This window comes from Molothrus aeneus, chromosome 6, assembly GCF_037042795.1.
Source record: "Molothrus aeneus isolate 106 chromosome 6, BPBGC_Maene_1.0, whole genome shotgun sequence".
Lineage (NCBI taxonomy): Eukaryota > Metazoa > Chordata > Aves > Passeriformes > Icteridae > Molothrus > Molothrus aeneus.
The window spans coordinates 27,318,268-27,343,633 of NC_089651.1; the positions used below are offsets into that span (position 1 = coordinate 27,318,268).

A 25,366-nucleotide genomic window follows, 5' to 3' on the forward strand; every position below is an offset into this window, starting at 1 on the left:
TCAGGATCCATGCAACTTTTATTTTAATAATTAGACAAATACAGGAAAATTTGCAATAATCTATCAAAACCGTATCTTATCAAGAACCAGAAAGATGTTTAAAAAACATTCACATTTAATTCAGGTTATGTACAAACCAGTGTCTGTAAAAAAGAAAACAGCAAATGCTTTGAGTGTAGAAGAATTCCATTCTAGTTTGTTTCAACATTTCCAATGACCAAGTTACCACTGAGCTGCAATCACAGTGCAGACATGTTCCACAGTCTATTAAACTTGTTTCAACAGCATTGTCAGAAGTAATTTTTGAAATAAAGCATTTTGATAAGTTTTGTTGAACAGTACCATCAACCCAAAACTTCCTTCTGCATATTTAATCCTTGACTGCACTAATGGCAGAAGAGTTGTCATCTACAGGTCCAGAGTCCATGAATCTGTATGTCTATAGGTACAGAAATATATGTGTATATCTGAGAAGCACCAGCCTCCCATGCCTGAAGTAGCCTGTGTCTGCTTTGTACATTGAGGAGAACAGCCATTTGTAGTGGAGCACAGCCCTTGATTTTTTTGGCTCAAAGAAGTCATCATCTACCCATCCAGAACTATTGTGAATGTGTTGCAGTATCAAATTCTTACACCTTCAGGATGCACCTTACACAGATGACACTTGAATTTGAGCGTGACCATAATAGCCATACACAGGTACAACAGCACCCTAAGCCTTTTGCTGTAAAACCAACTTCCAGGGGTCTCTTTCTGGCCCTGGATTAAATCCCCCCACAAAAGGGAAAAAAAAAAAAAAGAGACAAATGAAGTGCCTGGAATTTAAGAAAACTATTATGCCTTCTCATTTATATGTTGAATTGAATCTTAGCCAAAGAAGGAGACCTGTTGATGTAAGTTGAATGAGGAGAGAAAGCTACTGTGATAGCCAGTTTCAAAGTATGAACACTGAACAGCCACACAACAGCTACAAGTCCATCTGCCTGAGCACAGAAGGGATGAATCGACTCAGGTTACAGCATAGTTCTTTCAGAACTATGTGCTGTCATTAACATACTAATTTAATAATAATGGAAACTCTCTCAAAAAATGCAGACTACTTATGAGAAATCTTTCGGTTACAACAATCTAACCGAGGTGAATCCTCAAATTAGATCGGTGTTTCAAGACAAAGAGAAGTGACACAACCTTCACTCATGTGTAGTAACAACCCAAATGCAAACAAAACCTATTGGCAACTGAACCGTATTTGGACCTACATTCTGAGATAATCCTTAGCTGCAAGATCTCATCTGAAACATAAGCTACCATGATTTGGCCTGAGAAGGCAAATCTAGAAAATTTCATCTGGTTTTTGAAGGTATACCTAAGACCTGGTAATAAACAATGTACTCTAACATATGGCTGCTTAGAAAAGCAATTTCCCTTCTAAACTTATTTTGAGATTCAAACACAAACTTGAACAGCTTCTGTGAATACAAATTTTATAGTCTCCACCACTGTAACTCTACACTAGCTCAGAAATTAACACTTCAGAATAACAGAAGCAGCTCTGGGACGTGGAAGACTGGCAGTCTAGTGTTGGAAGGTTCTCAGCTCCTCCTTGGGTTGCACATCTAACATCCATTCAAGTATGTGAAAAGGCTTTTGTACATTTCTACATATTCTAAAGCAACTCTTAATGGAGCTGATGCTCCCTTGGTGCATGTCAAACCCAAAAAAGAAAGAAGAGATGACTTCTGCATTTAAGTAACAACTCTTAACTGAGAGCCAGCTCAGATACACAAATGCCAGCAATACCAACTCCTAGCAAGCCTGTTCTATACAATGGAACTATAACTGGGATGCCCAATAAAACACATGAGGGATTTTATTTTTTTAGATATAACGCTCAGGAAAAGAACAAGTTACAATGGTATAAAAACAACTCAAAGTCTTGTTAAAAACCCCCCAAACACAAAAACCAATCAAAAAATGACAACAGAAATCTCTAAACCCCTCACCAACCAACCTGTTTTAAGTCAGACTTCATTGCAAGAAAATATGGAACAGTAATTTAGACTAGAAAACACAAACAAGTTTGACTTGAAAAGTCACTGTAAGCAATTTTGATATAGTTGGTTTATTAATGCTATCCACAATGAATCAGCACACAAATGAGATGAATGAAAGTACTTTAGACGAGACAAGACAATGTATTTTATGAAAATGTAAATGCTAATACTACAGTTAACAAGTCATACTGGAAAAGACATATATTACACCAAGGACAACCAAAGAAAGCCTTTCTTGGTTTTAAAGCAGATTTATACATCACAGTCTTTCTTTCTTTCTTTACATGGGCAATGGTTGGTGAGCAACTCTTATGTTTCAGTCCTATGAATCTATAGGCACTGAAACAAAACCCCAGGAAAAAAAGGTAAAACAAGCTAGCGTTAGGATTTTGACAGTTGCTCCACTTGGCAAGGACACCAGTATCAAGATGCAAGTAAAATAGAATGTCCATCTACTCCCTATGGCTCCCAAGAGAAAACATTACTTGTACACAGTAAGAATTTATGGCAAAACCAACTTCATCCCACCCATCTAATTTCCAAGCAATTATTCATACATGAGTTCTTTCAAATGAGGAGGAAGAAATCAGAGTTTAGCAGTTTTAAGGTTTGAACAGACTCTTCTTATAAGAAGTTCAAAGTCTCCTATCTTCTTTTCACTGATATTGAATTGTCTTTCATTTTGTCAATCACCAGTTCCTCACAAGAGAGGTAATTAAAGTGAAGATGGTCATGAATTTTGCTCCTTAGTGACATTAAGCAATCTCTCACCTAACTTAAGCATCCTCACCAATAAAGATACTGCACAAAAATGTCCTTGCCAGCTTGAGGTGTTAGACAGCTTAGTGACCAATATTTATATTGACCAGGTCAAAAGAACTCTAAACCATGTTTTTGATGACCAAGGATTTCAGTGATGTAATAAAGAGCTCCTAATAGCACTTTGATCTCTAGATCTGGCAAGCTAAACTCCATCTGGGATTGCTGCAAACACCTAATTATTTCATAAGAATGTCAACAAGAAGGAACATCCATCAGTGATGCAGTCCATGCTGTTAGTGACTATTTTCAAATATGGGCCTTGAAATGGTGTTCTAGCAAAATGATTTGCAAAAGCACAAAGAGTTAAGTCCCCAAACTGCTTTTTAATATAGTTTATTAACCTTTTAGAATGGAGGATCAAAACTGGGGCCTTATGATCCTCTACTGCCAAATAATTCAGTCCAAGTCTAAGCAGCTAAATAAACAGGAGCAGGTGTACAGAAGGTGCACTCCATGCTTGAGAATGCAAAGTATTAAAACTGAGAAGAGGCTCTAGTTCCAGTGTGGGAAAAGAAAAGAAGTTTTAGATTTACTAAACCAAATACACTCAGGCACGGAGGCTATGAAGTCATGGAGCACTCTTAGAGTGACAGTACTTTCTCCCTTTGTCAAATTGCTACAAAGTCCTTTCCTGTTGCACAGTCAGGGCTCCACTGTCAGAACATCACTGCTGAGGAAGTCCAGATTGGGCTCTCTCTCTTCAAGCAGTTACAGGGACAAGCTCCATGGGATTTGTCAGCTTCCTCTGTTAACATCAAGGAAGTCCTGAGCACCCTTAGCGCTGTGAAAACAATCAGCCTGTGGTAAGAGATCACATTGCTGGTGGAAGCATTAGCAATTTTCACACAGGTGGTCCTTACCAGAGATATGTATATCAGATGACCTCTGATATAACAGCACCTGGCTTAGACTGGCCATCAGGAAGAAGCCACTTTCACACAGGAAAAATCATATGGTGCCCAGTGCAGCAGTTGTCTCAGGAAAAAACCAAACCAAAAACCACCATCGGAGGAAGTCGTAATGATTCCACCTTGGAATACTTCAGTCTCACTTGAGAACTGAGGGGAACCATTTCTCCTCCTCCCAGATTTGCTACAAATATCCATTTCAGAATCATGTCTGCTAGATATAAAATTGATGGAATGCTAGCTGGTCCATGAACGGTTGCACCAAGTTATCTGTCGCAAAGTAAAAAACTAGCCCAAAGGTTATGGAGATTGGAAGAGCTGGTAAGGCCTTCTTAAAGATGGCAAGAAGCAGAAGTGTAAGGCACAAACCCTGAGGGGAAGAAAAAAAACAAAACACAAAAGACATAGGAAGAAATTAGGGAACTCTGACAAGCAAAAAATTATATAAAATACAAAAAATGTATAAATATTAATGCTACAGGTTATGTTTTATGCCTTCCTAAATAAAAGGCTTTAGTTACGGATGTACAGCCAATGAAAATCACAGCTAAAGTCCTCACCAGTTTTCAGTCTGGCCACCCAATAAACAAGATCAAAGACAAAATGCAGCAGTTACAACTTTGTCCTTCATGAATATAAGAAACTATCCCTATTACAATTTTACATTATACTCACAATTAATATGGCTACAAAACATGCTAAAGTTGTATTCCAGTCCCCACTTGCTGTTGCAGAAGCTTTGCCAACGAGGACACTGTAGAAAATGAAGTCTCCCAAACCAAGCTTTACTCCTCCTGCAAAGTGAACATATGGCAGGATTAAGTATCAGTCTGCTAATATTACGTGTAAGTAATTATCAAAGAATAATACATATTTACATTAACCATTAACAAGACTTGCTAAAAATAACATTTTATTTTCAGAATTAGTACCATTTCTGAATCAAGTGATAAACTCCTGTGAAACAAGATGGCTAAGAAACACTACATTACTCAATTCACCCTTTAATTAGAATTTCCCTATTCTCCTATTTTCCTATAAATGCAGTATATACAAACTCAGATATCTGTAATTTTATTTGTGGAGGGGTGTCCACTTTTGGTTGTCTTGTCATATTCAACAGAATATTAAAGAACAATTACTTTGAACTGGCTGAGGGAGGGGGAAAATTAAATCCTTTGCACAAGATATATTATTTGCCAGTTAGAAACCTATAAACTGCCAATTATTCCACTGCCTTCCCAATTTTCCTAGGGAATTCTTATGCAGGTAGTTCTTAAAAGCACTTGTGTGTAAGTACAGAGCATATCACAGAGGCAAAAACTCAAGATACTTAGTCCAAGATGTGAGATTTAGGAAAATTCATTCTCTCTTATTCTTTTATATGGTAATTACCACTTTAGCAACAACTCTGGAAGCACAATACTCAATTATTTATGCAAGCACTGTAAGATATCCTGAATGCCAGTTCACATTCTGAGTTTTTAGTCCAAGATGTTAATTAAGAAGGGCCAGCAGCAGGTGACCAGCTGTTTTAATTTGGCCTACTGATTACTTTCCCACCTCACTACAGTCCAGCCCAGTGCTCACTCTGGAGTTCCAAGAGGAACTAAGAACATCAAAACATGGGTGGATGTTTGATTAATTATGAAGGCGGGGGGAAAGGGGAAAGGAAAAAAGGGAGAAAATGCATTAAAAAAAAAGGTAACCCTACTCTCTTTCAACAGGCCTCCAATAAAATGCCTAGAACAGTGCATTCATGAAAAGCTCTTAAGCACTAAAACAGCCTTAAACTGCTGAAACAGGCTCCAGGCTTGTAGTAAACTAACGCTGGCTGACAAGTCTGACTGGATCATTACTACTCCCTGCAGGAATACAGGAAGGAGAAAATTATTAGCCTGGGCTGATGAGAGTTTTAGTTCAAAAATTAATTGAAAGAGCCGCTTGCTAGACTTTTTGCATCACAATGTTATTTTTTTAAGCTCTGGAAATTAAAAAGGATTTGCAGTATGCTGAATTTGGACTTTTTTAGTAAGTAAATTTTAAAACTGTTCTTAAAGTAGAAGTCTCTGTATTTTTAAATCGAGCAGCACCTGATCATCAGAGGAAGCAGCTGCACCTGCTAAAATATGGCAGTATCACATGACAGGCACACCCTAATTTATTTAGAGCTTTGCATATCTAATAGCAGCTTGAACTCCAAGTGGAAATCATGAGTCTGTTAAAACAGGTGTCTGAGTACTGATGTCATACACTTTCCAAAGATATTTCACCTTAGCAAGATGCTGGACAAAACTAAGCAAGCCCATTGCATTCTGCATTCATTTCAGTCTCCAATCAGGTTTTAAACATTGCTTCCTATCAAGAGGATCACAGCAGTTTAATCTTGAGGCATAAAAAACCTGTTAATGACTCCATTTGCAGGGTCTAAAATCCAAAAGAGGTGATACACAGCAGAACACTGCATGAAAAAGACAAAGGCTAATGCAACTGACCATGTAATGGTCTGAAAACAGCTTGCACAACAAAAGTTTTGAGTCTGTGTATCAAACCAAAGAGCAATTTGGTCAATATTACTCACCCCTGCAACAAAATGAAATACTATCTTAAAACAACACCATTATTCCTATGAGGCACATCAGTATTCATCAGGAGCAAGTGCATCATCTTAGCTTGCTAATAGCTCACAGAATCCTGAATGTGTGTACTCAGGATGCCTGACTGACTAGCTTCAGATTTAGTAAGCTTTTCAGACACAGTAGTCCACACTCACGTTCTTCAGGGTCTTCACTTGTTTGAGAGTTACTGGGTAGAGCCTGAACAGCAGCACGTGACTCAGGTGTTGATTCAATGGGTCCTATTCTGTTGTCCCTCTGTTGCTGCCATTCCTGACTAAAGCCACCATCATCTGCTTCAGCATCTTCATTCTGGGCCTGGCTTGCTGGAGCTCAAAGGAAGAAAGGCATTTAAGACTCCTCCAAAAATGTGCCTTCTAAAATATGAAAGTCTCTCCACATATAAGATCACAGAAGAACAAGACAGAATGAAGTATTCCATAATACTTAGCAACATCTTACACTAGCACACACAATCACAAGACTTCCTCTCTTAGTATTTTAATATTTACTTAAACATTCAGGAGTCAATATACACTCTGCAGTCACAGCACCTACATGCTGCACTCAAGTCCTAGTATTCAGGAGTACCTCCACATGAAAGTGGAAGTTCTGTAGTGACCTAACAAAGATCACAATTTAAGGAATAAACTACCATCTAATATTTAATTAGCTTCTTTACTTGACATTGGCAGCTTAATTTTCCAGTAAAACAGAAAACTTTACTGAAAGTTTCAGAAACTGCACTCTGCTTTAGTAACACATATAAATAAACAAACTCCACATTTTAAACACTATCTGCATAGCCAAAAGGGCTAGGTGTATTTCTGTCTAACACAAATATAAACGAGTTGGTACTATACTGTATCATCCCAGTTTGACAAGCAGTTGAGCTCAGTTGATGGTTTTATATTGAGTCATTTCAACACCAACATCCCAGATCCCAGAAAAATGAATGCAAGAACATTCACTGCACAATAAGTAAACAATATCTCAAGTCTTGACGGATCCATCATTCTTAATTAGGCCTCCATGCTTTCACTCTTCTACAGCACCCAGGACTCTTAAAAAACTGAAAGACAAGTATCCATAAACATTCCAAATATTCCAAAAAAGTGACAAAGGTTTGTCAAAGCAAAGCTCACCTTGTTTATCAAAAGCGGAGTTTTTGGACTTCCGTTGGGCTTCTGGATCTTCCTCAGCCATGTTCACAAGCCATATCATTGTTGCTATCAAAGAAATGCAAATCACAACAGCATAGCTAATTTTATCTTCAGATGTATGAAATTCTGAGATAGCATCAATCCATTATTTCTCATTTTTCATGTGTTTTTTTGATACAACTATCTTTTCCGACAGGCAATTTTGCTCTCATTAAAGGACAATAATATCTGGAACACAGCCAGTACCAGCAACAACATATTTACAAAAACTGGTGAATAAAATTTTATTTCTACTAGATTTTGAAAAAAAAAAAGGCAACAGCTGTTGCCAGACAAATTACTTCTACATATAAGGCTCCCTCTGAAAATCAACAAGTTCTTTACTTTCTTTCCCTAATCAGTTCTTTTATCTGCAAGTAAAAAGGTCTCTAAACACTGTTACAGAGTTATGTCAATTCAGAGGCAGTATCTACATCAAAGTCAACTGTTCTCTGCCTTTGCCATCACAAACAATCCTCCAATCTGGAGGCAACCAAATGTTGTTAGATATAAAAGGTGTTTTTTAATTCAAGCTCTCAGTGTTAACTGCTCCTCTCACAAAACAGAGTAATAGGCAGCTATGCCACATTTTACTGATGCTGTGCAAGTGTGACAGATAAAGTGCTCCCCTTTCTCCACTGTAAGCTTGTCCCTGAAGTGGCCAGTCTGCAGCACACTTCCTGCTTCCGAATACAGGCCTGTCTTGGAGCAGGAGCAGCATAATGACTTCTGATTAGCCTCTTTCACTGTTATCCACGTCTCTACAAGCAGCAACATGGAACTTCAGAAACAATGGAATCATGCACTAATTGATACACAGGTCACAACAGCAACTTCAATTCAATAGGTTATTTTTCACAACTGCAGGGAGAAACAATTTACCAAAAAGTACAAGCCATTGAGAAAACAGTCACACAAACAAACCTCTTTCTAGTAATTTCTCACATTTCTTATACTAAGAAACAGGTTATTTAAGGACTGAAAGCTGGTAAATATTTTCTGGAAACAATTGTTCCCTTTGAATAGGCTTAATTCACAGCCTAAGGACATAGTACTTTATCCAAAACAAGGTCTGTTACCATTCTTCCTGTTTCTGTTTCGGAACAAAACATGCTGGTTTTTATCTTGAAATATTTCAGTCAGATGATGTTTCACATTTTTCAGTCAACAGTGAAATGAAAACTGAGGCCCAAGTGAACAGATCAAGAATTCAGCTGAAAAACATCTTATTAAACCCAGAAAAATGAGAAGACTGTTTCAGGTGAGTGGGTGATTGCAAGCTTAAAGAATAACAAAATGTACTTACAGGAGTAAATAAGTGCTGGAAAGAGAGTTTCATTTCTCTCTTGAGCTGTTTCAACTAACATACGAAGAGGACCTTTAGGACACAGGACAGCAATCAAATCTGAAAGGAAAAGCAAACAGATCTGACATCCCTGCAGACATAGTTATGTTTCTTTTCTATAACACTTGGAGAGACTTGAAGTAACAAAATTCACCCTCACTAAGGATTTTGAAGACAGCCATTGGCCACAATTCGGTATCCTACAGCAATGCTTTTTAATATTTTCAGTTATGCAACCTATTTTACATATTACTGTAATATACATACAAATTTTAAAACATTATATTCCCCACTTAAGATATTATGCAACTGCAAATGTACCTGTGTCTATATGCTGACCTGTGAATAATTCAAGAAAGCTACTCTTCAACTACCATCTTAGAAATACCCAAGCTTGCCTTCTATGAGGAAAGATTTTTGTAATCTACGTTCAATGCTAAAAGAAATTTTAAGACAACAGGTGAAGGCTACTTCTTGTGAAACAGGCATACTGGGATAGAGAGCTAACATTGCTACTGCCTTTTGCACTTGTCCACTCACCATATGTCTTTAAATTAATTTGAAACTCAATCTGACACTGAAAGGAACAGCTGACTAGTCAGGAGCTTTGTGCTGCTCAGAGCAGGCCTTCTGCAGCTGAGCCAACTGCTCTGGCACCACTGCTGGTCCCACTCCAGTAAAGAAAAAAACCCCACTCCTGGGGTTGCAGGCTTTGAAAACTTACATCCCCTGTACTCAGAACAACCACATCATGGTCTTGGAACTCGATCTAGAGTAATTTCGTTTTGCTATCACTGAATAAAGGTTGAATGCTTGAAGCACTCACATTTGTTCCCGTTGCAGGAAGGGTGGAAATGGGGTGGGAGGATGGGAAGTTTTTCTTAATGTGCTTTGTGATCCATGAGCATACACACAAGGGACAATTTTCCTCTCCCTGAAGGAAGAGGACACTTAAGGAGTACACTGATGAATTAGAGCTAATCAAATCTTATCAACCCCTGCACTTACATCTGGACATATTCTCAGTCTTTATCATGATCAGTGACTATGAGAGCACACACTCAGCACACTTACATGCCTCCAAAAAAATTCAAATTAAGAGCACATCTTCACTTAACTGTAATGTTTTAATTATGTCTAAGTAACTGAATTTTAGTCTTGCCTGGAAATGAAATCATTATTTAGGATACAGTGATCTTTTTATCAAGTGCTCAGTGCCCCCTAAAGCTTTAAGGAAAAACTACAGCTATGTCTCTCAGCCATCATTCTGAAAAAGAGCAGTATGCAACTACAATGAATAATAATAATAAAAAAAAAGCCAATGAAACAGATCTCACAACCATATCCTTCTAAATATAAAATGACTTTGAGCAATGCAAACTGCTCTTAATCCTTCCTTCCTTCTTTCTCACTATATTATCAGGTATGGATCAGGTTGTTGCTTCTATGTTCACAAATTTGAGCAATTCATAGGTTGGGCAAATCTATATTTGCACGGGACTGTACAGAAACAACAAGCTCCTAAATTCTGAATGTACAAGGGATTCCAAAGATTCTTGGGGAAAATGAGAAGCTGAAAGTTCTCCAACCTTCATAAAAAAGATCAAAATGGGTCTCTCTCAACTCCTTCTCTCTTGAATTACTTCAGCTCTCCTCCCCAAAGAATCTAGAGAGTCCAGGAAACATGAAAGAAGATGGGATCATACAGTAATATAGAGCCCTCAGCTGCAGAGAACTGATCTCAGTTTAGGACCATGATCTTATTTATGAAGTCTGTAATCACCATATCTGCTACTTTGGATGATACACACACCCCCACACACACATACTTTTTTTTAAGGTCTAGTCAGATAAGTGGAAAAGTCAGGGAATAAAAGAAATTCCCACCACAGGATCTATTACTGTGCCTTGCTCCCAAACTTACCATACACTGAAATGACAGCCAGGATAAGCCACGCAGTCCATTCAGGAAGGTACTTAATGAACACCAAGGCCATGAGAGCACTGATCATAATGAGATACGCCTGCTGGAGCCGAAGAGGACCCTTCCAATGGATACAAATCATTCCCACAACACCAAAGTTCCAGATCATGAGTGCCACTGTAATGTAGTCCATGGCAACATTATATGTCTTAAAAACCTCTCTAAAAAAAGGGAAAATAATATAGATGGCATTTGCTTGAAACAATGGAAACAAATTACAGATGCAAACTTCAGAATACCTTTTAAAAATTTTTCATATTCAATATAGTGGCATAAATGTAAAATTCTTTCTCCAATTAATACTTAACTATTCTTCACAATAGGATACATTTTGCCAGTATTTGCTTCACACCAACTCTTTTGCTTTTTTGAAAAATTTTGTTAAGGTTCTATTTTCTTCTCAATCAAAGCAGAAGCTGACAGGAAAGGACATTACTGCAAAATCAGTCATTTTGATTATGCTCATAACTTTTAAAAATCAGAATAATCAGAACTTGTGAGGTTATAATGGATCTTTAAAGGCAGGCAAAGATCTCTCTCTACTAATATGCTGCCTGTAGAATGCTTTGATAACTTTAAAGATATATGTTTATTCTATTATTCCCCATAAACACTGAAGTAAAAAGCTTTGTTTTTGGATGAACCATGTCCCTGTCACACCAAATACTATAAACTAATTAGGAACCTCAATAAGTAAAACCAAAACAGACAATGCCATCACCAAGTGACAGGTGATTTCTGCTGACTCAGGGAAGAAATGGCTGTGAAGGCTTTTTGCAGAATCTGCTGTTACCAACTCATCAAGCCACTAAGATCCCTATAATTTGCATAATACTTTCCTCCAGCAAACTTGCTGTCTGCAGCTGTCAGCTGACCTTTGAGATGTACAGTGTTAACAGGATGTCCCTTACTGTCATCATGCAGAATTGGTCTACACAATTGGTCCCTCACTCTCTGAACCTCTGAGAAAAGGGAGCCAGCACTGCTGTAAGACAGCAGGGGCAGATGAAGGAACTGCCTTGCATTTCAAAAGCCGTTGTTAGGGTTAGAGAAACTACTGACCACAAAAGGCATCACAGATCACTTTTAGCAAAAATCAGTGACTGAAGGGAAGACCACATTCTCCTTCCAGAGACCAAATTAAATAGGCTTCTTCAAAGAGAAGCGTTTGTCATCAAGTGGCATAAAAATATATAGAGTATAATAATTTCATGACATTCTTTTCAGATGACTCCACCACTTCCATGCAAACAGCCTTTGGATATACAGCTAACTAAGCCATGATGTAAACAACTGCCTTTGAGTCACATGTCAATGAAAAATTAGGTTATCAGAAGACATGTCAGCAGAACAAGCTCCTCCCAAGATATGCTTATTCTGATAAGCAAGATGTGCTTATTCTGGTGATGCATGCTAAGGACACACACACCATCTGTACCTAATCAGATGCATTATAAACCTATGAATCACTCTTTCTTCTATGTGTACTCTATCAGACTATACAAAACTAAAAATTTTATTGCAATAGCTTACTCACTATCATTCCTCTTAAGATTCAAGGCCTAGTTGTAAAATAAATACATACATAAAGTGATACATGAAAAATAGCATATTAATGGTTTAGTTCACTTACCCCAGGTAGATGAATGAGAAAAAGAAAAGCAGCAAAAGAGAAGAAATGATAAGCCAACCATGGATCACCTGGAGAAGAAGACATCAATACAGATGTTTTTAGACTTGTTATTTTAAATTTAGCATATACTAAAAGACTTCTAAGGTTATTTTTCCTTTTGTTTAAAGCAAGAAAATGATTTAAGATATCTCCCTCTTTGGTTCATGTTTATTATTTAAAACACGAAAATGATTTAAGGTATCTCCCTCTTTGGTTGGTGCTACATTCATGTTTAGTCTATGCACATTGGTGTATTTCACTTCACACTTACAAATTTTAAGTGCTTTGTGAACTTTCAGTAGATGCTCTTCAGCTCTATTGAAAACTAGTTTGTGTATTTTTAGACCATTTTGATACCCGTGGCATTATAACATAGCGGAATCATCCAGCATGAACACAGATGGAAAACATGATTCACTTTTGTGTTGCTCTGATTTCAAATAATTTTCAGAATGCAGTTATAGAATTAAATGGTGGAACCCAGAAAAACCTTCAGTACTTATCTGCTGAAATGTCACTGATGAATGACTATATAAGAATTTTGATATTCTCTATCAGTCATCTACAGACACAATCCCTAATTTTGATGAGCGCAAACTTACATGCCCAACAATTCAATAAAGAACAGTTCAGTGATGTACTCAGCAAGGCGACTCAAAGATTTAAACCTGGAAATGACAGGCACTTAAACTTTGCACTAACAGCAGTGAATTCTTCTGGTATTTATTGTACAAAGTGAAAAAAACACGACTGAAGACCCCTTTAACTCCAGTAATGTCTTAATATCTCTTAACTGAGAATGAAGAAATATTTGTCAAAGTCCCAGCACAGAATCTCTTTTATAAAACCTGACCCAGTATTACAAGTAGACAACCCATCAGAAGCAATAATCTAGAAATCAAAGCTACATAAGGAATCCTGCTTACAACAGACACAATCAGTGGAAAATTACCTGGCTAAATTTGCTATATATGTACACCAGATTAAAGTATTCAGAAGCTGTTAAAAAAAATGTGTTATCTCTTTGTCCTCTTCTTAAAGATGTGCAGTAGAATGCATCTGATGTTCTTAAAATATTTAGCAAAAATTACCTTAAAAGTGAAGTGCATACTCACAAAAACTAAAGGAATCACACTTACGTGTTGCAACCAGGACTTTCTGACAAATCAAGAATCCAGCCCTTACAGCTAGAAATTTAGTACATTGAGTCTAATGATACATTTTTCATATGCATTTTTAAAATTTTTGGCCATTTTTGAAACATTCACTTTCCTCCTTTACACTGCTTCTCAAAAGAGGCTCAGATTTAACTTTCAACCTAACAAAACCTGTCATTTAACTTCCTAATCTAACAGACTGGCTTTTGTTAGTATGTTCTCAAAAAGACTTATGAAATTCCCACATGCAATAAGCACAGTGCCTGTAAAGTTGCTGCAGGAAAACTGCCAAAGTATCTGTCTCTGTATTTCTAACTCTCACCACTCACAGCGAGTGCGAGAAAGAACCTTTCAAAGGCGAGTATCAGTATATATTGATTCAAGCAGAACCAAGTTTTTCCACAACTTGTAAAGCTACTAAGCAAGGACCTAACAAGAGTAATTTTATTTGTCTGTAAAATTAGTTGAAACTACTTTAAGAAAACAGCAAAGAAACCTCTCTCATGACCTCTCCCTGAAGTTTTTGTATTTGTAATATAAGCTCTTAAACTTCTATCATGTGGAAAATAAAGTGAACAGTAGTGTTTCACCTATAAAAAAATAAAATTTCATCTTTATAAAAAAATAGTGAATGCTGACAGTGTCACACACCAAGGCCATAGTCCAGCAAACTTCTACACACACCTTGCATGACTACTGTCAACAGAACTAGAGGAGGTAGATTCAAGAGCTGATCTAAGTTGGCATTTTACACACAGATGTTTGCTTTATTGTCACTATGTATCTCATTTACTACAGCATTTTCCAAATCACAGGTCTCTTTTTTTACAAGTGACTTTTCCAGAGTACTTCTTGTAAGTTTTGCTTGCTGTTTTCCTAGCAGGGTACCACAACAGGTTTTTTGCCTTCTCATTTAAGAATTTTCATTCTTTATTTAACAACAACTTTGATGCTAATTGATTGCTGGTATAAATTTGGCTTTACCTGCTCAAACTTGAATAAAAATTAAGGATGAGCTGCAGGATGCAGAGAATTAAAATGAGCTACAGCAGTCAGACTTTGGTTAGGCAGAGTGAAACAATGAAGAATGCAGAAAATAAATTAAAAAGAAAAGGCTAATCAAATACAATCCTCTTCAAAGATGTGGCTTCCAGTTAGATTGAGGAGCTAGAATCAGGATCATGCTTAACATATCATGTACAAGACAACCACAGTAAACTAACAACAGTGAAGCTGAAGAAGTATTTCCTTTCTTCAAAAGAGTTTTCAGAAAAAATCTTGTGAGGATAAGCAAATTATCACTACCAGATGAAGACCTAAGGTTCTTTCATTATAAATTCCATTCCTCATAATATGGACTACAATCCACATATAGAACTGCATGTTAAAATAGAACTTTATTGCAGGTAATTACATTTCACAGCATTCTGATATAGCAGCATAGAAATACTCTGACAGGAAATTTAAAAATAAGTTAATTATTTACTGTAATTAGCATAAAATATAACCACAGGAAATTTATGGTATGTAATAATTCTAATTTTTAGTAGAACAATTATTTTTGTAAGGAAAATGTGCTGTGCTTTAAAAGGTTAAGAAGGAAACCAGAAATGTGAAAAGCTTAGTAAAAACTAGTTGTTGCCTTCAGCACCTGAGGAGAACCAAGTGGCTACTAAGGAATCTAGGTAAAGCACAGTAGTTGACTTCATTAGAATGAAAAGAATTGCCAGTTTAACAAGAACACTTGGTCAGTTCAGATGTAACACCACGCTATGATAAAAGTGAAGGTCCACACGTCAAAAAACAGTATTCCACAATGTATACAGAATCAGGCAAAAATAATTTCCCCTGCCACTCCACAGATAATTTGTAAAGGGGTTTCACTCACAGACATGAAGACCAAAACCACTGTTTCCTCTTGAAAACAAAATGAAATGAAGCAAACCTTTGAATCCCACTATGTGTTTTACAACTGATTCAAGATCCTGGCTGCATACTGAGAAGCTTTATTAGGCTAAGCCTTGTCAAATGAATCATTAAGACCAAAACAAACCAGGAATTTTCATGGACAACTCCTCCCATGCAGGTGGAACTGCAATTAATTATGCTAAGCCTGGGCTTGCCTAGATGATGTCATTACAAGATTGAAGCATTTCACAAAGAGCCTTAGAGTCTCTGTGTTTGCCACACAAATACTGCTTGGTGTGTGCAGCCACACACACTAATGGGACATGTCTGTATTGGGGACGTGGAGGGAGAGGGGGCCCACAAAATAGGGCCAACTCTGTCCTTTGTATTTCTTGGCCACAGCAAGATTTCAGTGCATGAAAATTTCAAAAGAATAGAAGCAATGCATTTCTAACTGACAGAACAGATGGCAGTGATAGCACTGGGCCTTTGCTCTGCTTTGTGCCAAATGAACAGAAGCCACAAAATTGAAATGGTGAATTAAATCACCAGTTCTGCTACTTTCACTCATTCATCCTTCATAAGCCTTCATTTTGTTCCATTCTCTAAATAATCTGTACTAATAAATAAAACTAGCACAACTACTTACCTTGTAGCACCTGTATTTGTAAAGCACAACCAGGAGGATGGTCATGACAATGATAACGCTGATCATGATGGCTGCGTTAAGAATAGAATTCAGGGCTCTCTGTCCTACTGTCTCTGTCTCTTCTGTGAAAGGAGTGTAGATGCTACAGAAACAAAAAGTCAACTGAAATGACACTGAATGCACCAATGTTTTGGGTATGTGAGGCCAACATCAAACAAAACTGCAGTAATCTTTCAATTCAGAGATGTTAAAGCACGTCTATTTTCTACTAAGGCAAAACTTGAAAGGTGGCATAGTATCATATTAGGCAAACTTGAATTCCTTAGAAGACCTGCCTCTCCTACATTCTTAGATTACTACTGCTTTCTGCTTTGTAAAGTGGATAAAGCCCACAGCAGCCCACAGTTTAATATGGCTACTCCCATGCTGTGTGTTTCTTGCCACTCTCCCATGATACCTCTCGTGTGCTGACCAGTGCAGTTGGAATTTCACCTATGGATTCACCATGAAAGGCTCCCCCTGTGATTTCAACAACACAATGTATGGGCTCAACTCACTCTTTCGTAAAGAAATACAATCTCCTGTAAAGAAATACAATCTACTTCATTGTGGGGTGGGAAGGAGAGACAGAGGGAAAACAATTTTTTTTAAAATCATAAAAAAAATTATGACATGCTTATATTATACAAACATTTCAAAGCCAAACACACTCTGAATCATTTTGTCTAAATGTTTTCACAGTGGAACTGATCTTTTAGGTCTATCCTAACTCTTTAACACTCTGTGATTCTATGACTTGCTGCAGTTTCTGACAGGCTCAGTAGTCTTCCTTTGTCCCCTTTCTCTCAAATTAGCTTTCATTGGAATTGTTTTTTTTTTTTTGCCAACATTAATACTTTACCAAAATCCCAAAAACTTCTACAGAAACATGTGCCAGGAAAGTTTCTGTAACTTCACCAGAAGTGAACCTCCTGAAGTTATACTCCCCTTGCATTTGTATTTCTTTATCAAACACCATGGGCGAACCAGAACATGGCATGTAGGCTACTTCATTTACAATACTAGTTTTGTTCTTTTTCCAAAACTCTTGTATTCTAGCATAGTACAAGGGAAATGGCTTTGGCTCAAGATGGTGTTTATTTTACAAATACCACACAGCATGATAAAGTATTAAAATGAGGACAAGGATTTGAATCAAGCAGTAACAACCAAGATATTATCCCCACTGGTCACCAGACAAATAACAAGTGTCAACAGTACCACAAAGAGAAGAGTCTGGTTCCTGGAAAGAATAAAACAAAACTATCTTTAGAGAAGGGAAAATGGTGGCAAGAGGAAGTTCACTGCTTGAATCAGACCCCAAAAGAAATGGAAGTTTGAAGAAAATTATCTAAGTGCACTAAAAAGATAAGGGAAAATACTGATACATACAGCTGTCCATCCTTGCGTGTATAAAAGCTGACAGACTTGATAGTTGCAACAACAACCACCATGCAAAGCGTGACAGGCACAAACAGCATAATCACGTGTTTTGCCCCATATTTCAGTGTTAGCTCTTCATCTTCTTCTTCATCTTGCTCCACCACCCGCTGAATGTTGTTTTGTGGTTGCCCATTGGTCTCAGACTCGGCATTGTCATTTCTTCTGCGCTCACTATTATCATGGCGACGTCTTTCACTGTTGTCATTCTGCAACACAAAAACCACTGTCCTCAGCAACTCTCTACTATCATGAGCTTGTACGTTAAGCTAAAGATGACCCTGAGGAGGAAACATGTAAGATAATATTTACTGCCAAGAACACTTGCTACAGCAGGGATTTAAACAGTAGTAATTAACTGCATTAGAGTTATTAAAAGAATGGGAGCACAGGGTCATGTAGAAACATTTATATTAAAAACATCAACAGTCAAAAGTAGGCGGGTGGCATCTAAGGGACTTTCCTTTAAATAGAATTTCAAAAGATTAATAAAGGAATCTCTTTCCCTCGATTCAAACTACAGTTGGTAAAAGGATGCATGACAGTAGAATGCCTGTAACTTGACAAGAATAAGCTGTATTGACCCTTAAAAATAATGCCAAACATTTAGGATTCCCTCTCCATGAAAATCCCAAGAAAATGCCTCCTTCCTTTACTGTGTTACTTCCACTAGAGTATACTCAAGTAAAATATATATTAAAATGGATTTTCATGAGGTATGATGTTCTCATATTTTTAGTAAAAATAACACAGAAATTATGATCAAACTAAGGTTATTCTCAGTCTTTAGACTGCTATTTGATCCCAAAGTTTCACCATGGAAAGTTAAGCATGCAGATTTTCTTCTTTCCCAAGGAAACTACTGCCACATCCTTTCACTGATATTGAAGAAATTCCATCACTCCTATCACAAGTATGAAAGAGCTTCCTGTCCTTCCTACTACTGAAACATGAAGAGTGTAACACATGAAACATCAAGCATATAATTCAAACACCAAGACAGTGGTGAACTTCCAAAGGAAGCAAAAGCACAAACTGGGAACACCACCTATTAGCAAGTGATCAGGCCTGCACTCCAAGCTCCTGGTATCACAAATCTTTTGCACCCTCTTCAAGAAGCACCATGAGCAGGGGGCAGTCACCTTTTATATGTTGTATGCACATACAGAGAGCACAACAGGAGAGTGATCTATGCTTTACATTTTCTGGACTACAAAGAAATAAAATCATTACCAGACACTCTAAACAAGCACTAAAATGTGACAGTTGATATAGACCACTCATTTTTTTAGTGCATTACCATGTCCAAAATCAGTGCTGTACTGTTCACATTCAAGAGGTTTAATATAGGAGATAAAAATATTTTTGATTCCTTACAAAATTAATCTCATTGCTTTTAAATTACTTCCTGCAGAACAGTTCTGTTTGACTAAGTGCACTAAAACAGCATTAGATTAAAATGTACAATAAACTGAAGGATGATACTTTTTGCAATACCTTTAAAGTATCATTCAGTTTTCTTAAAATTGATCTGGACATAAGACAGGACACTGAAAATAACCTAATGATTTTTTCCTTAAGTATTCCTACTCAGATAGTTTTTTCCTTAAATGTGCAATGTTGAAGTCTAATTACCTGACCTCAGTAGCATTTCCAAACATAACTACTGACTTGTATCTCATTAATTCACTGCAGTTTTTCGATAAATCAATAATAATTCTAGAGATTCTCTCTACAGAACTTTCCCAGCCCCACCCTCAGAAAAGAGAAGACGGTAAGTACACACTCAGAAACTCCTAGTGGGGTTTTTAAAAGCACTTAAGTGATTAAGGAGCACAAGTCCCTGGACTTCGAACTGTAAATACTGACACTGCTAAAACCCTGGTTGAAGCTTTACAACTTGCCCAACTCATGAAAAATTTGCTTTTACAAAGCAGTACAAAGTAATAATATGCACCAAATGCTCTGCCTATTCCTTCCTTTTTTTTGTGGTATCCTCAGGATCAAGCTCAGCAGGGTTTCAAGATCTGTCATCTAAGAAACTCTGTTTCACTTTTCAATACAGAAATGGAATGTAAGAGGAGAAAAAAACCCAAACTAAAATTGTTTGAATTAAACAATTAAAACTAGGGCACAACCAGGTTTTTAGAGTCACAGTTTTAACCTTAGTTTGAATTTAGTATCAAATTTAGTAAATTTGAATTAATTTGAAATATGCACTGAAAAAGATGCTGGGATCAAAATTATTTCTTACTAAATGAAAAATTTATTATAAATCACTTGGCATTTTGCATAAAGTCCTCACATACAATTATTGAAAATCAGATAGAAATGGGAATAAGGGAGAATGCAAATAAAGAGGTCATGCTTAATTAATCTGAAATGCTGGCTACAACTAAACCTATTTCTGTACAGATTATAGCAGAAATGTAACATTTTTCACTTTGATAGTAAAATACTCCATTTCTCTCTGTTTACAGCAAGACAACAATAAATGTAACCATCTAAATTGCCTAAGATGATCATAAGTAACAATACACTGGAGATGAACAGAGCCTTGGAACTCTGCACAAGCAGAGCAGACCGAGTTCTTAGGTTTCTGCACACTTGCCGAATGTGTAGCTTTTTCTCTGCTGTAATAACAGTCTTGCATGAGGGAGCACTTACCCCATCTCTGGAACAGAAATATATTGAAATAAGTTAAAAATCTACAGCTTCACAGAGTAAACACAAAAACACCCAAAGGAAAAGCCTGATCAACTAAGCACACCACTACAAAAACCTATTCTATCAAACAAATAGAAAATGGAAGAAATTAGACCAATATGTATCATTTTACTCCCTTCACTAGTTAGGAACAAAGATGCAATCAAAAAAGGCCTTTACATACTAAAACACAGTGCATGAAAACCAGATCAGCATCAAGAGTTACACAAGTTATTCTCTCATTTGCACTTAAAGCTAGAAAATAAGCTGTCCTTTCAGGCTACTAAAGTGTAGCTAAATGTGACATGCGTGTGCCCCACTGCTTAAAAGAACAAAGTGCACTTATATCCTACCTGATCAGTATTAAACAGAGCAGAGGCCATGGACTCTTGCTGAAGTGGAAGCAAAGGAACAGACTCTTCACTTTCCTCAGACATAGTTAAAAGTGAAAACTCTGAAGCTAAAAAGTCAGTAACACCTGTTGTAACACCGTAAGCAAATGTAAGTTATGAACTACGCTTTCAGGCGAATAAACAATATTAAAATCAAATGATAGTGGTTTCTTTCCCTATCAGGAAAATAGTTAATAGCAAACCCAGACCAATGCCCCTGAACCAAGAGATAAAAACACAGCATATTTGATAAGAAGTTTTTAGCTATTAAATCCAGATTTATCCATCAGGAGCGGACCACCATGCCTGACAGTGGGCATGGACTTCATCAGTTCTCACATACACCACTGATGTTAAAAGGTCGTTATGCAGTGGCAGATATTGAACACTGGGTTGAACTCTTAGTGTGTGACTAGAAGAAGAGATGGCAAATTATAGCACTTAGGGATTTCACACGCTGACTTGTTAGCCACAGAAGCTAGTATACTTAAGCAGGAAAGGACTTCTATAGGTGTGTACAAAAACAAAGTAGATGTGTAAAGGGGAGAAACATCATTATAACTTAGTATCAAAACTACAGTTACTTAAACATGGAAAGGAAAGGCACAAGTAGCAGTTATTCATCAGTACAGTCAGTGAGAAGAACATAGAACCCTTTGCTGGTAAGGAGCACCACCAAGTTATCTGTAAGGATGGTGAGCCCACAGCTTACTACTGAGCTCTGCCTTTTTAATCTGGCAGAAGTTTTCAATAACAATTAATCTTTCACCTGTCCAAGAGGAAAAGAAACCTTTTTCATTTCCTCTGAAGTAAAAGGAGAAGGAATGCAGTAAGAAAGCTCCCACTTTTCTAATTTTTCAAATGTTTTATATTTTTATTATAAGCATGTTGCTTATCTGAGTATTTTTCAAAATTCTATTTAAACTGCTGATTGTACAGAAGACTGGAAGCAGGAATCAGAACATTCTCTTGAATTATTGCTATAGACACAATTACAAGTGGCCCAGCTTCACAAAAGCATTTCTGTGCCACAAGGAAACCTGATATTCAAGAACTATAGCAGGAACAAAGAACAGTGTGACAAGTCTAAGAGCCTGAGCACCACACCCAAGTAGATTATCTAAACCTGATTGCTCCAAAATACATACGGTACAATGGTATAGTTTTAGCAACAAGTATGAGCTTAGGTCTTTCAAAGCAATCATATAAAACTTTGGGTTTTGAGTTCCTCCTCTCCCAAAACCTCAAGAACCAGGAGAGCAGCTTCAAAATTATTCACAAGTAAGACAAGACAAAGCTGTTCTTCCTGCATAGGAACAGTCCTCCAGCAATAGTAGTAACAAAACCCAGGCTTCAAGCTCTACCTAGACTAAAATTAACTCTGTGACTGAGAAACCTGTGAACCAAGCAGACCACAGCCAGGCAGATCATGAGAGCTCACTAAATACTGTAAATGTCAATGTTTGATACCAGAGTGTCTGACCCTTTTTTTTTTTTCCCTCGATGGCTTGGTCACTCCAACACCAACCACTTTAAACTGGGGAAGGTCTTATTTGTACATAAAAATGAGTTTAGAACATCAGATATTTTGCAGCATATTTCTTTTGGCACTGCTGATCACCACAACAGTTCAGAAAGATAAAATGTACCCCGACAAACTATTTAGTCATCCCCATTTAACTGCTAGCAGGTACTAAAATTGTTTGTTACATACGGTGTTGCTGAGGTGGGTATCAGGGAAGTTTTCTGTCAGCTGCCCATGTTGAAACTGGGGTAAATGTGCAGACAGCTCTGTCATTGGGACAGTCCTCTGGGAATTGCTTATTTCCACACAAAATGAACCTTGCTTCTTGAGATGCTGAAAGGAAAGAGATGTGTAAAAAATCTTTGTTCTTAACATGAACAGGTTTTCCCTCCCCTTCCCAGTCCAGTTTCTGGAGTTCACATATAACAAAGACAACCATTCTGTATTTAACCATGATACCGAACTATCACATCTACTAAGGTCATAATAGGGATTTTCCAGCACAAAAATAAAGGCCTCTAAGTGTTATCAAATTAGTTCATCAGCTACAGAAATCTGTCAGCAACAAACTAATAATTTAAACAGTTCTTCATTCCTTCTTGTGCAATAAATGAGAAGCATTGCATACTTGCTCAGGGCACAACTTCCATGTTTTATCTCAGCAGAGCACAATTGCTCCAAGTTCTGTTTTGGATTGCTGATAAATTTAACAGTAATTTTCAAGAATGACTGAGTTACACTTGACTATCTAAAATCCAGACATATCCTTAACACTGTGATGCTACAAAAGTCACCTGGTGCTACACAAGACAGTATTTCACCTGAGCCTCAAGAACTAACATGCATTCAGTTCCCTTTATGTACCAGCTACATCTACATGCCACATGTATGTTACAGCTTTATATGTTCTTCCTTGAGAAACTCAGATGAGAAAATTGTCCTATGCGAACTATATGTTCCATAACAAAAGAGGCTACAGCAATATAGGGGAAAGAGGAAGTTTTACTAACCTAAATAAATTTCAGGAAAAAGCCCAATGATTTTAAGAGAAAATGAGCTGGCCTAGATAAATCACAGGCTTGGTCACATAAAAAATAAATAATGAATACATCTCAAGGGTGGAGTGCCAGTCCATCCCAAGTGGCTCCTCCCTTGTGTGAATTCCAGCACTCACCAGAACTCTTTACAGTAATTTTATTCACTAAAATGGAAGAAAACAAATCCAGGAAAAGAAAACAAGAATATTTTTCTGCTGCTTTAGTATAATCAGCTAATGTATTGAGAGATCTTGAAAAATTCTTACAACAGAGGACATCACAAAGGAGAGCCTCTCACTTTTGGCAGCAGCAAGACACAAGTGCTGCAAGACAGCATCGTACTTAAAGAGAGAGCTAAGCCTATTTTCATAAACAGAACAGAAGCTGTTTCTCTATTTACAAATAAATATATACCTAACAAGACCAGGGCACAGTGCTTACTAACTTTGGCAGCTAACTTAGTGAAGAGCCAATAGGAAGCCACACCAATTTAACAAGTCTGCTGGGAGCATGCAAACTGTTGGGAAAAAGAAAGTAAATGTAGTATTCACTAGAATAGCTCCCTTCCACGTTTGCCATTAAAAATAGGGCACATCTAATTTATAATGTAACTTAAATGTAAGATCAGATGAAAATAAGTATTAATTACACCGCTCCTATTTTTAAAATTTAATTCTTTGGTTGGGCTACAGAATAAAAACAATGTTTTAAGGCTGCTACTGGTAGTATTTTTCAGTGACAGGGCAACCACAATGGAAAAAATTGAAAATTTTCAACCAGATGTGGACTATCAGAATGAGATTTTTCACACAGCAGCATGTTAAAATTCTAATTAAATTACTGGAGAGAAAACCAAAATGAAACACCAACCACAAAATCCTGCTTATAGACTAGTAAAGAAAGCCAGTACAAATCCACCAAACAAAAAACCCTCAGCTACTGATAAGCTGAGAGAATCAGAAGACAGGGAGGAGTAACTGATGGAAGAGTTGCACCTAAGTTTGAATGACAGACCTCAAAACTGATGGTTTGTTAAAACAGTTTGTTTTGAAAATGGATTCAGGACATCTTCCCAACCAACTTTATTTTATATTCCTGAAGAAATGAAATCTTTATTTGAAACATAACTATGAATGAATGAAATTTATAAATTAACTGTGTATATACAGACACAAACTAAAACTTTGCTTGTTTTACTTGAAAAGGGACTCACCAAGACATTTTTTTTCCTAATGAAGCTGTTAATGTTAAAATAGCCTGTCTAAAAAAGTTGTTCCTTGCTTCCTTTGGCTTTCCTAGGTCAGAACAACAGGAGTTACAACTGTCGCTGTCATGCGCTTACATTTAGCCTAATAAACAGAGTAAGCTGCTCGCAGAAGAGAAAGCAAAGCAAGTATCGATCAGACAAACGAGGCGCGGTTAACCCGTACTTTCCCCTTCAAGTGAGCAAGAAGCAGGTGCCACCGCTCTGGGGCACCCCCCCCACCCCCGTCCTCAGCCCTGCCTCGGGCCGGAGCAGCCCCGCCGTAGCCGAGGCACAGCGGTCCCAGCCCCGGGGAGGCCTCCGCCGCGCTGAGGGTGCGGGTCAGGCCCCGGCCCGACCCCGCTCGGTGTCAGCAGCGGCCCAGGCCCCGCGCTCTGGGCAGCAGGAGAGCGCTAGGGACCCTCCCCGCCCCGTGGGCGTGTGGCGCAGGGCTCGCCCAAACACCGGGCCCGGCCCGTCCCCGGTGGCGCAGCGCGCCCGGCCCCCCAGCACCGCCCGGCCCGCCGAGCACCGCGCCCTCGCCCGCCCCGCGGGGGCTGCGCCGGCCCCCGCCGACAGACGGACCTGCACGGCAGCCCTGCCCCGCGCTCCGCCACCGGCTCCTCGCCGCCCGCAGCCCGGCCCGCCCGCTTCCGGTCCGCGCCCCG

General features: G+C 37.9%; 1 protein-coding gene across 5 annotated transcripts; it reads right to left on the reverse strand.

Moving 5' to 3' along the window:
* Positions 1-25,349, reverse strand: PSEN1 (presenilin 1). 5 transcript variants are annotated; one of them, XM_066552073.1, is made up of 12 exons: positions 25,284-25,349; positions 22,608-22,751; positions 20,855-20,893; positions 17,748-18,004; positions 16,317-16,458; positions 12,564-12,631; positions 10,871-11,091; positions 8,908-9,006; positions 7,545-7,628; positions 6,558-6,731; positions 4,460-4,578; positions 1-4,154 (listed from the first exon to the last, which is right to left on the reverse strand). In XM_066552073.1, exons 2-12 carry the CDS (start codon positions 22,689-22,691, stop codon positions 3,999-4,001), a joined length of 1,443 nt encoding a protein of 480 aa, XP_066408170.1. In that variant the 5' UTR covers positions 22,692-22,751; positions 25,284-25,349; the 3' UTR covers positions 1-3,998. The 5 variants fall into 5 exon arrangements, with proteins under 5 accessions (XP_066408170.1, XP_066408169.1, XP_066408166.1 ...); XM_066552072.1 differs by lacking the exon at positions 20,855-20,893 and having other exon boundaries at positions 6,558-6,725; XM_066552069.1 differs by lacking the exon at positions 20,855-20,893.
* Between the last annotated feature and the right edge of the window lie 17 nt (positions 25,350-25,366).

Excerpts from the sequence above, each read along its gene's own strand:
- PSEN1 (XM_066552073.1), bottom strand. The coding sequence starts at position 22,691 with ATGACAGAGCTGTCTGCACATTTACCCCAGTTTCAACATGGGCAGCTG. Across the intron at positions 7,629-8,907 it reads TCCAGCACTTATTTACTCCT|CAACAATGATATGGCTTGTG; the intron begins GTAAGTACATTT and ends TTTCTTTGATAG. Across the intron at positions 6,732-7,544 it reads CTCCGCTTTTGATAAACAAG|CTCCAGCAAGCCAGGCCCAG; the intron begins GTGAGCTTTGCT and ends TCTTCCTTTGAG.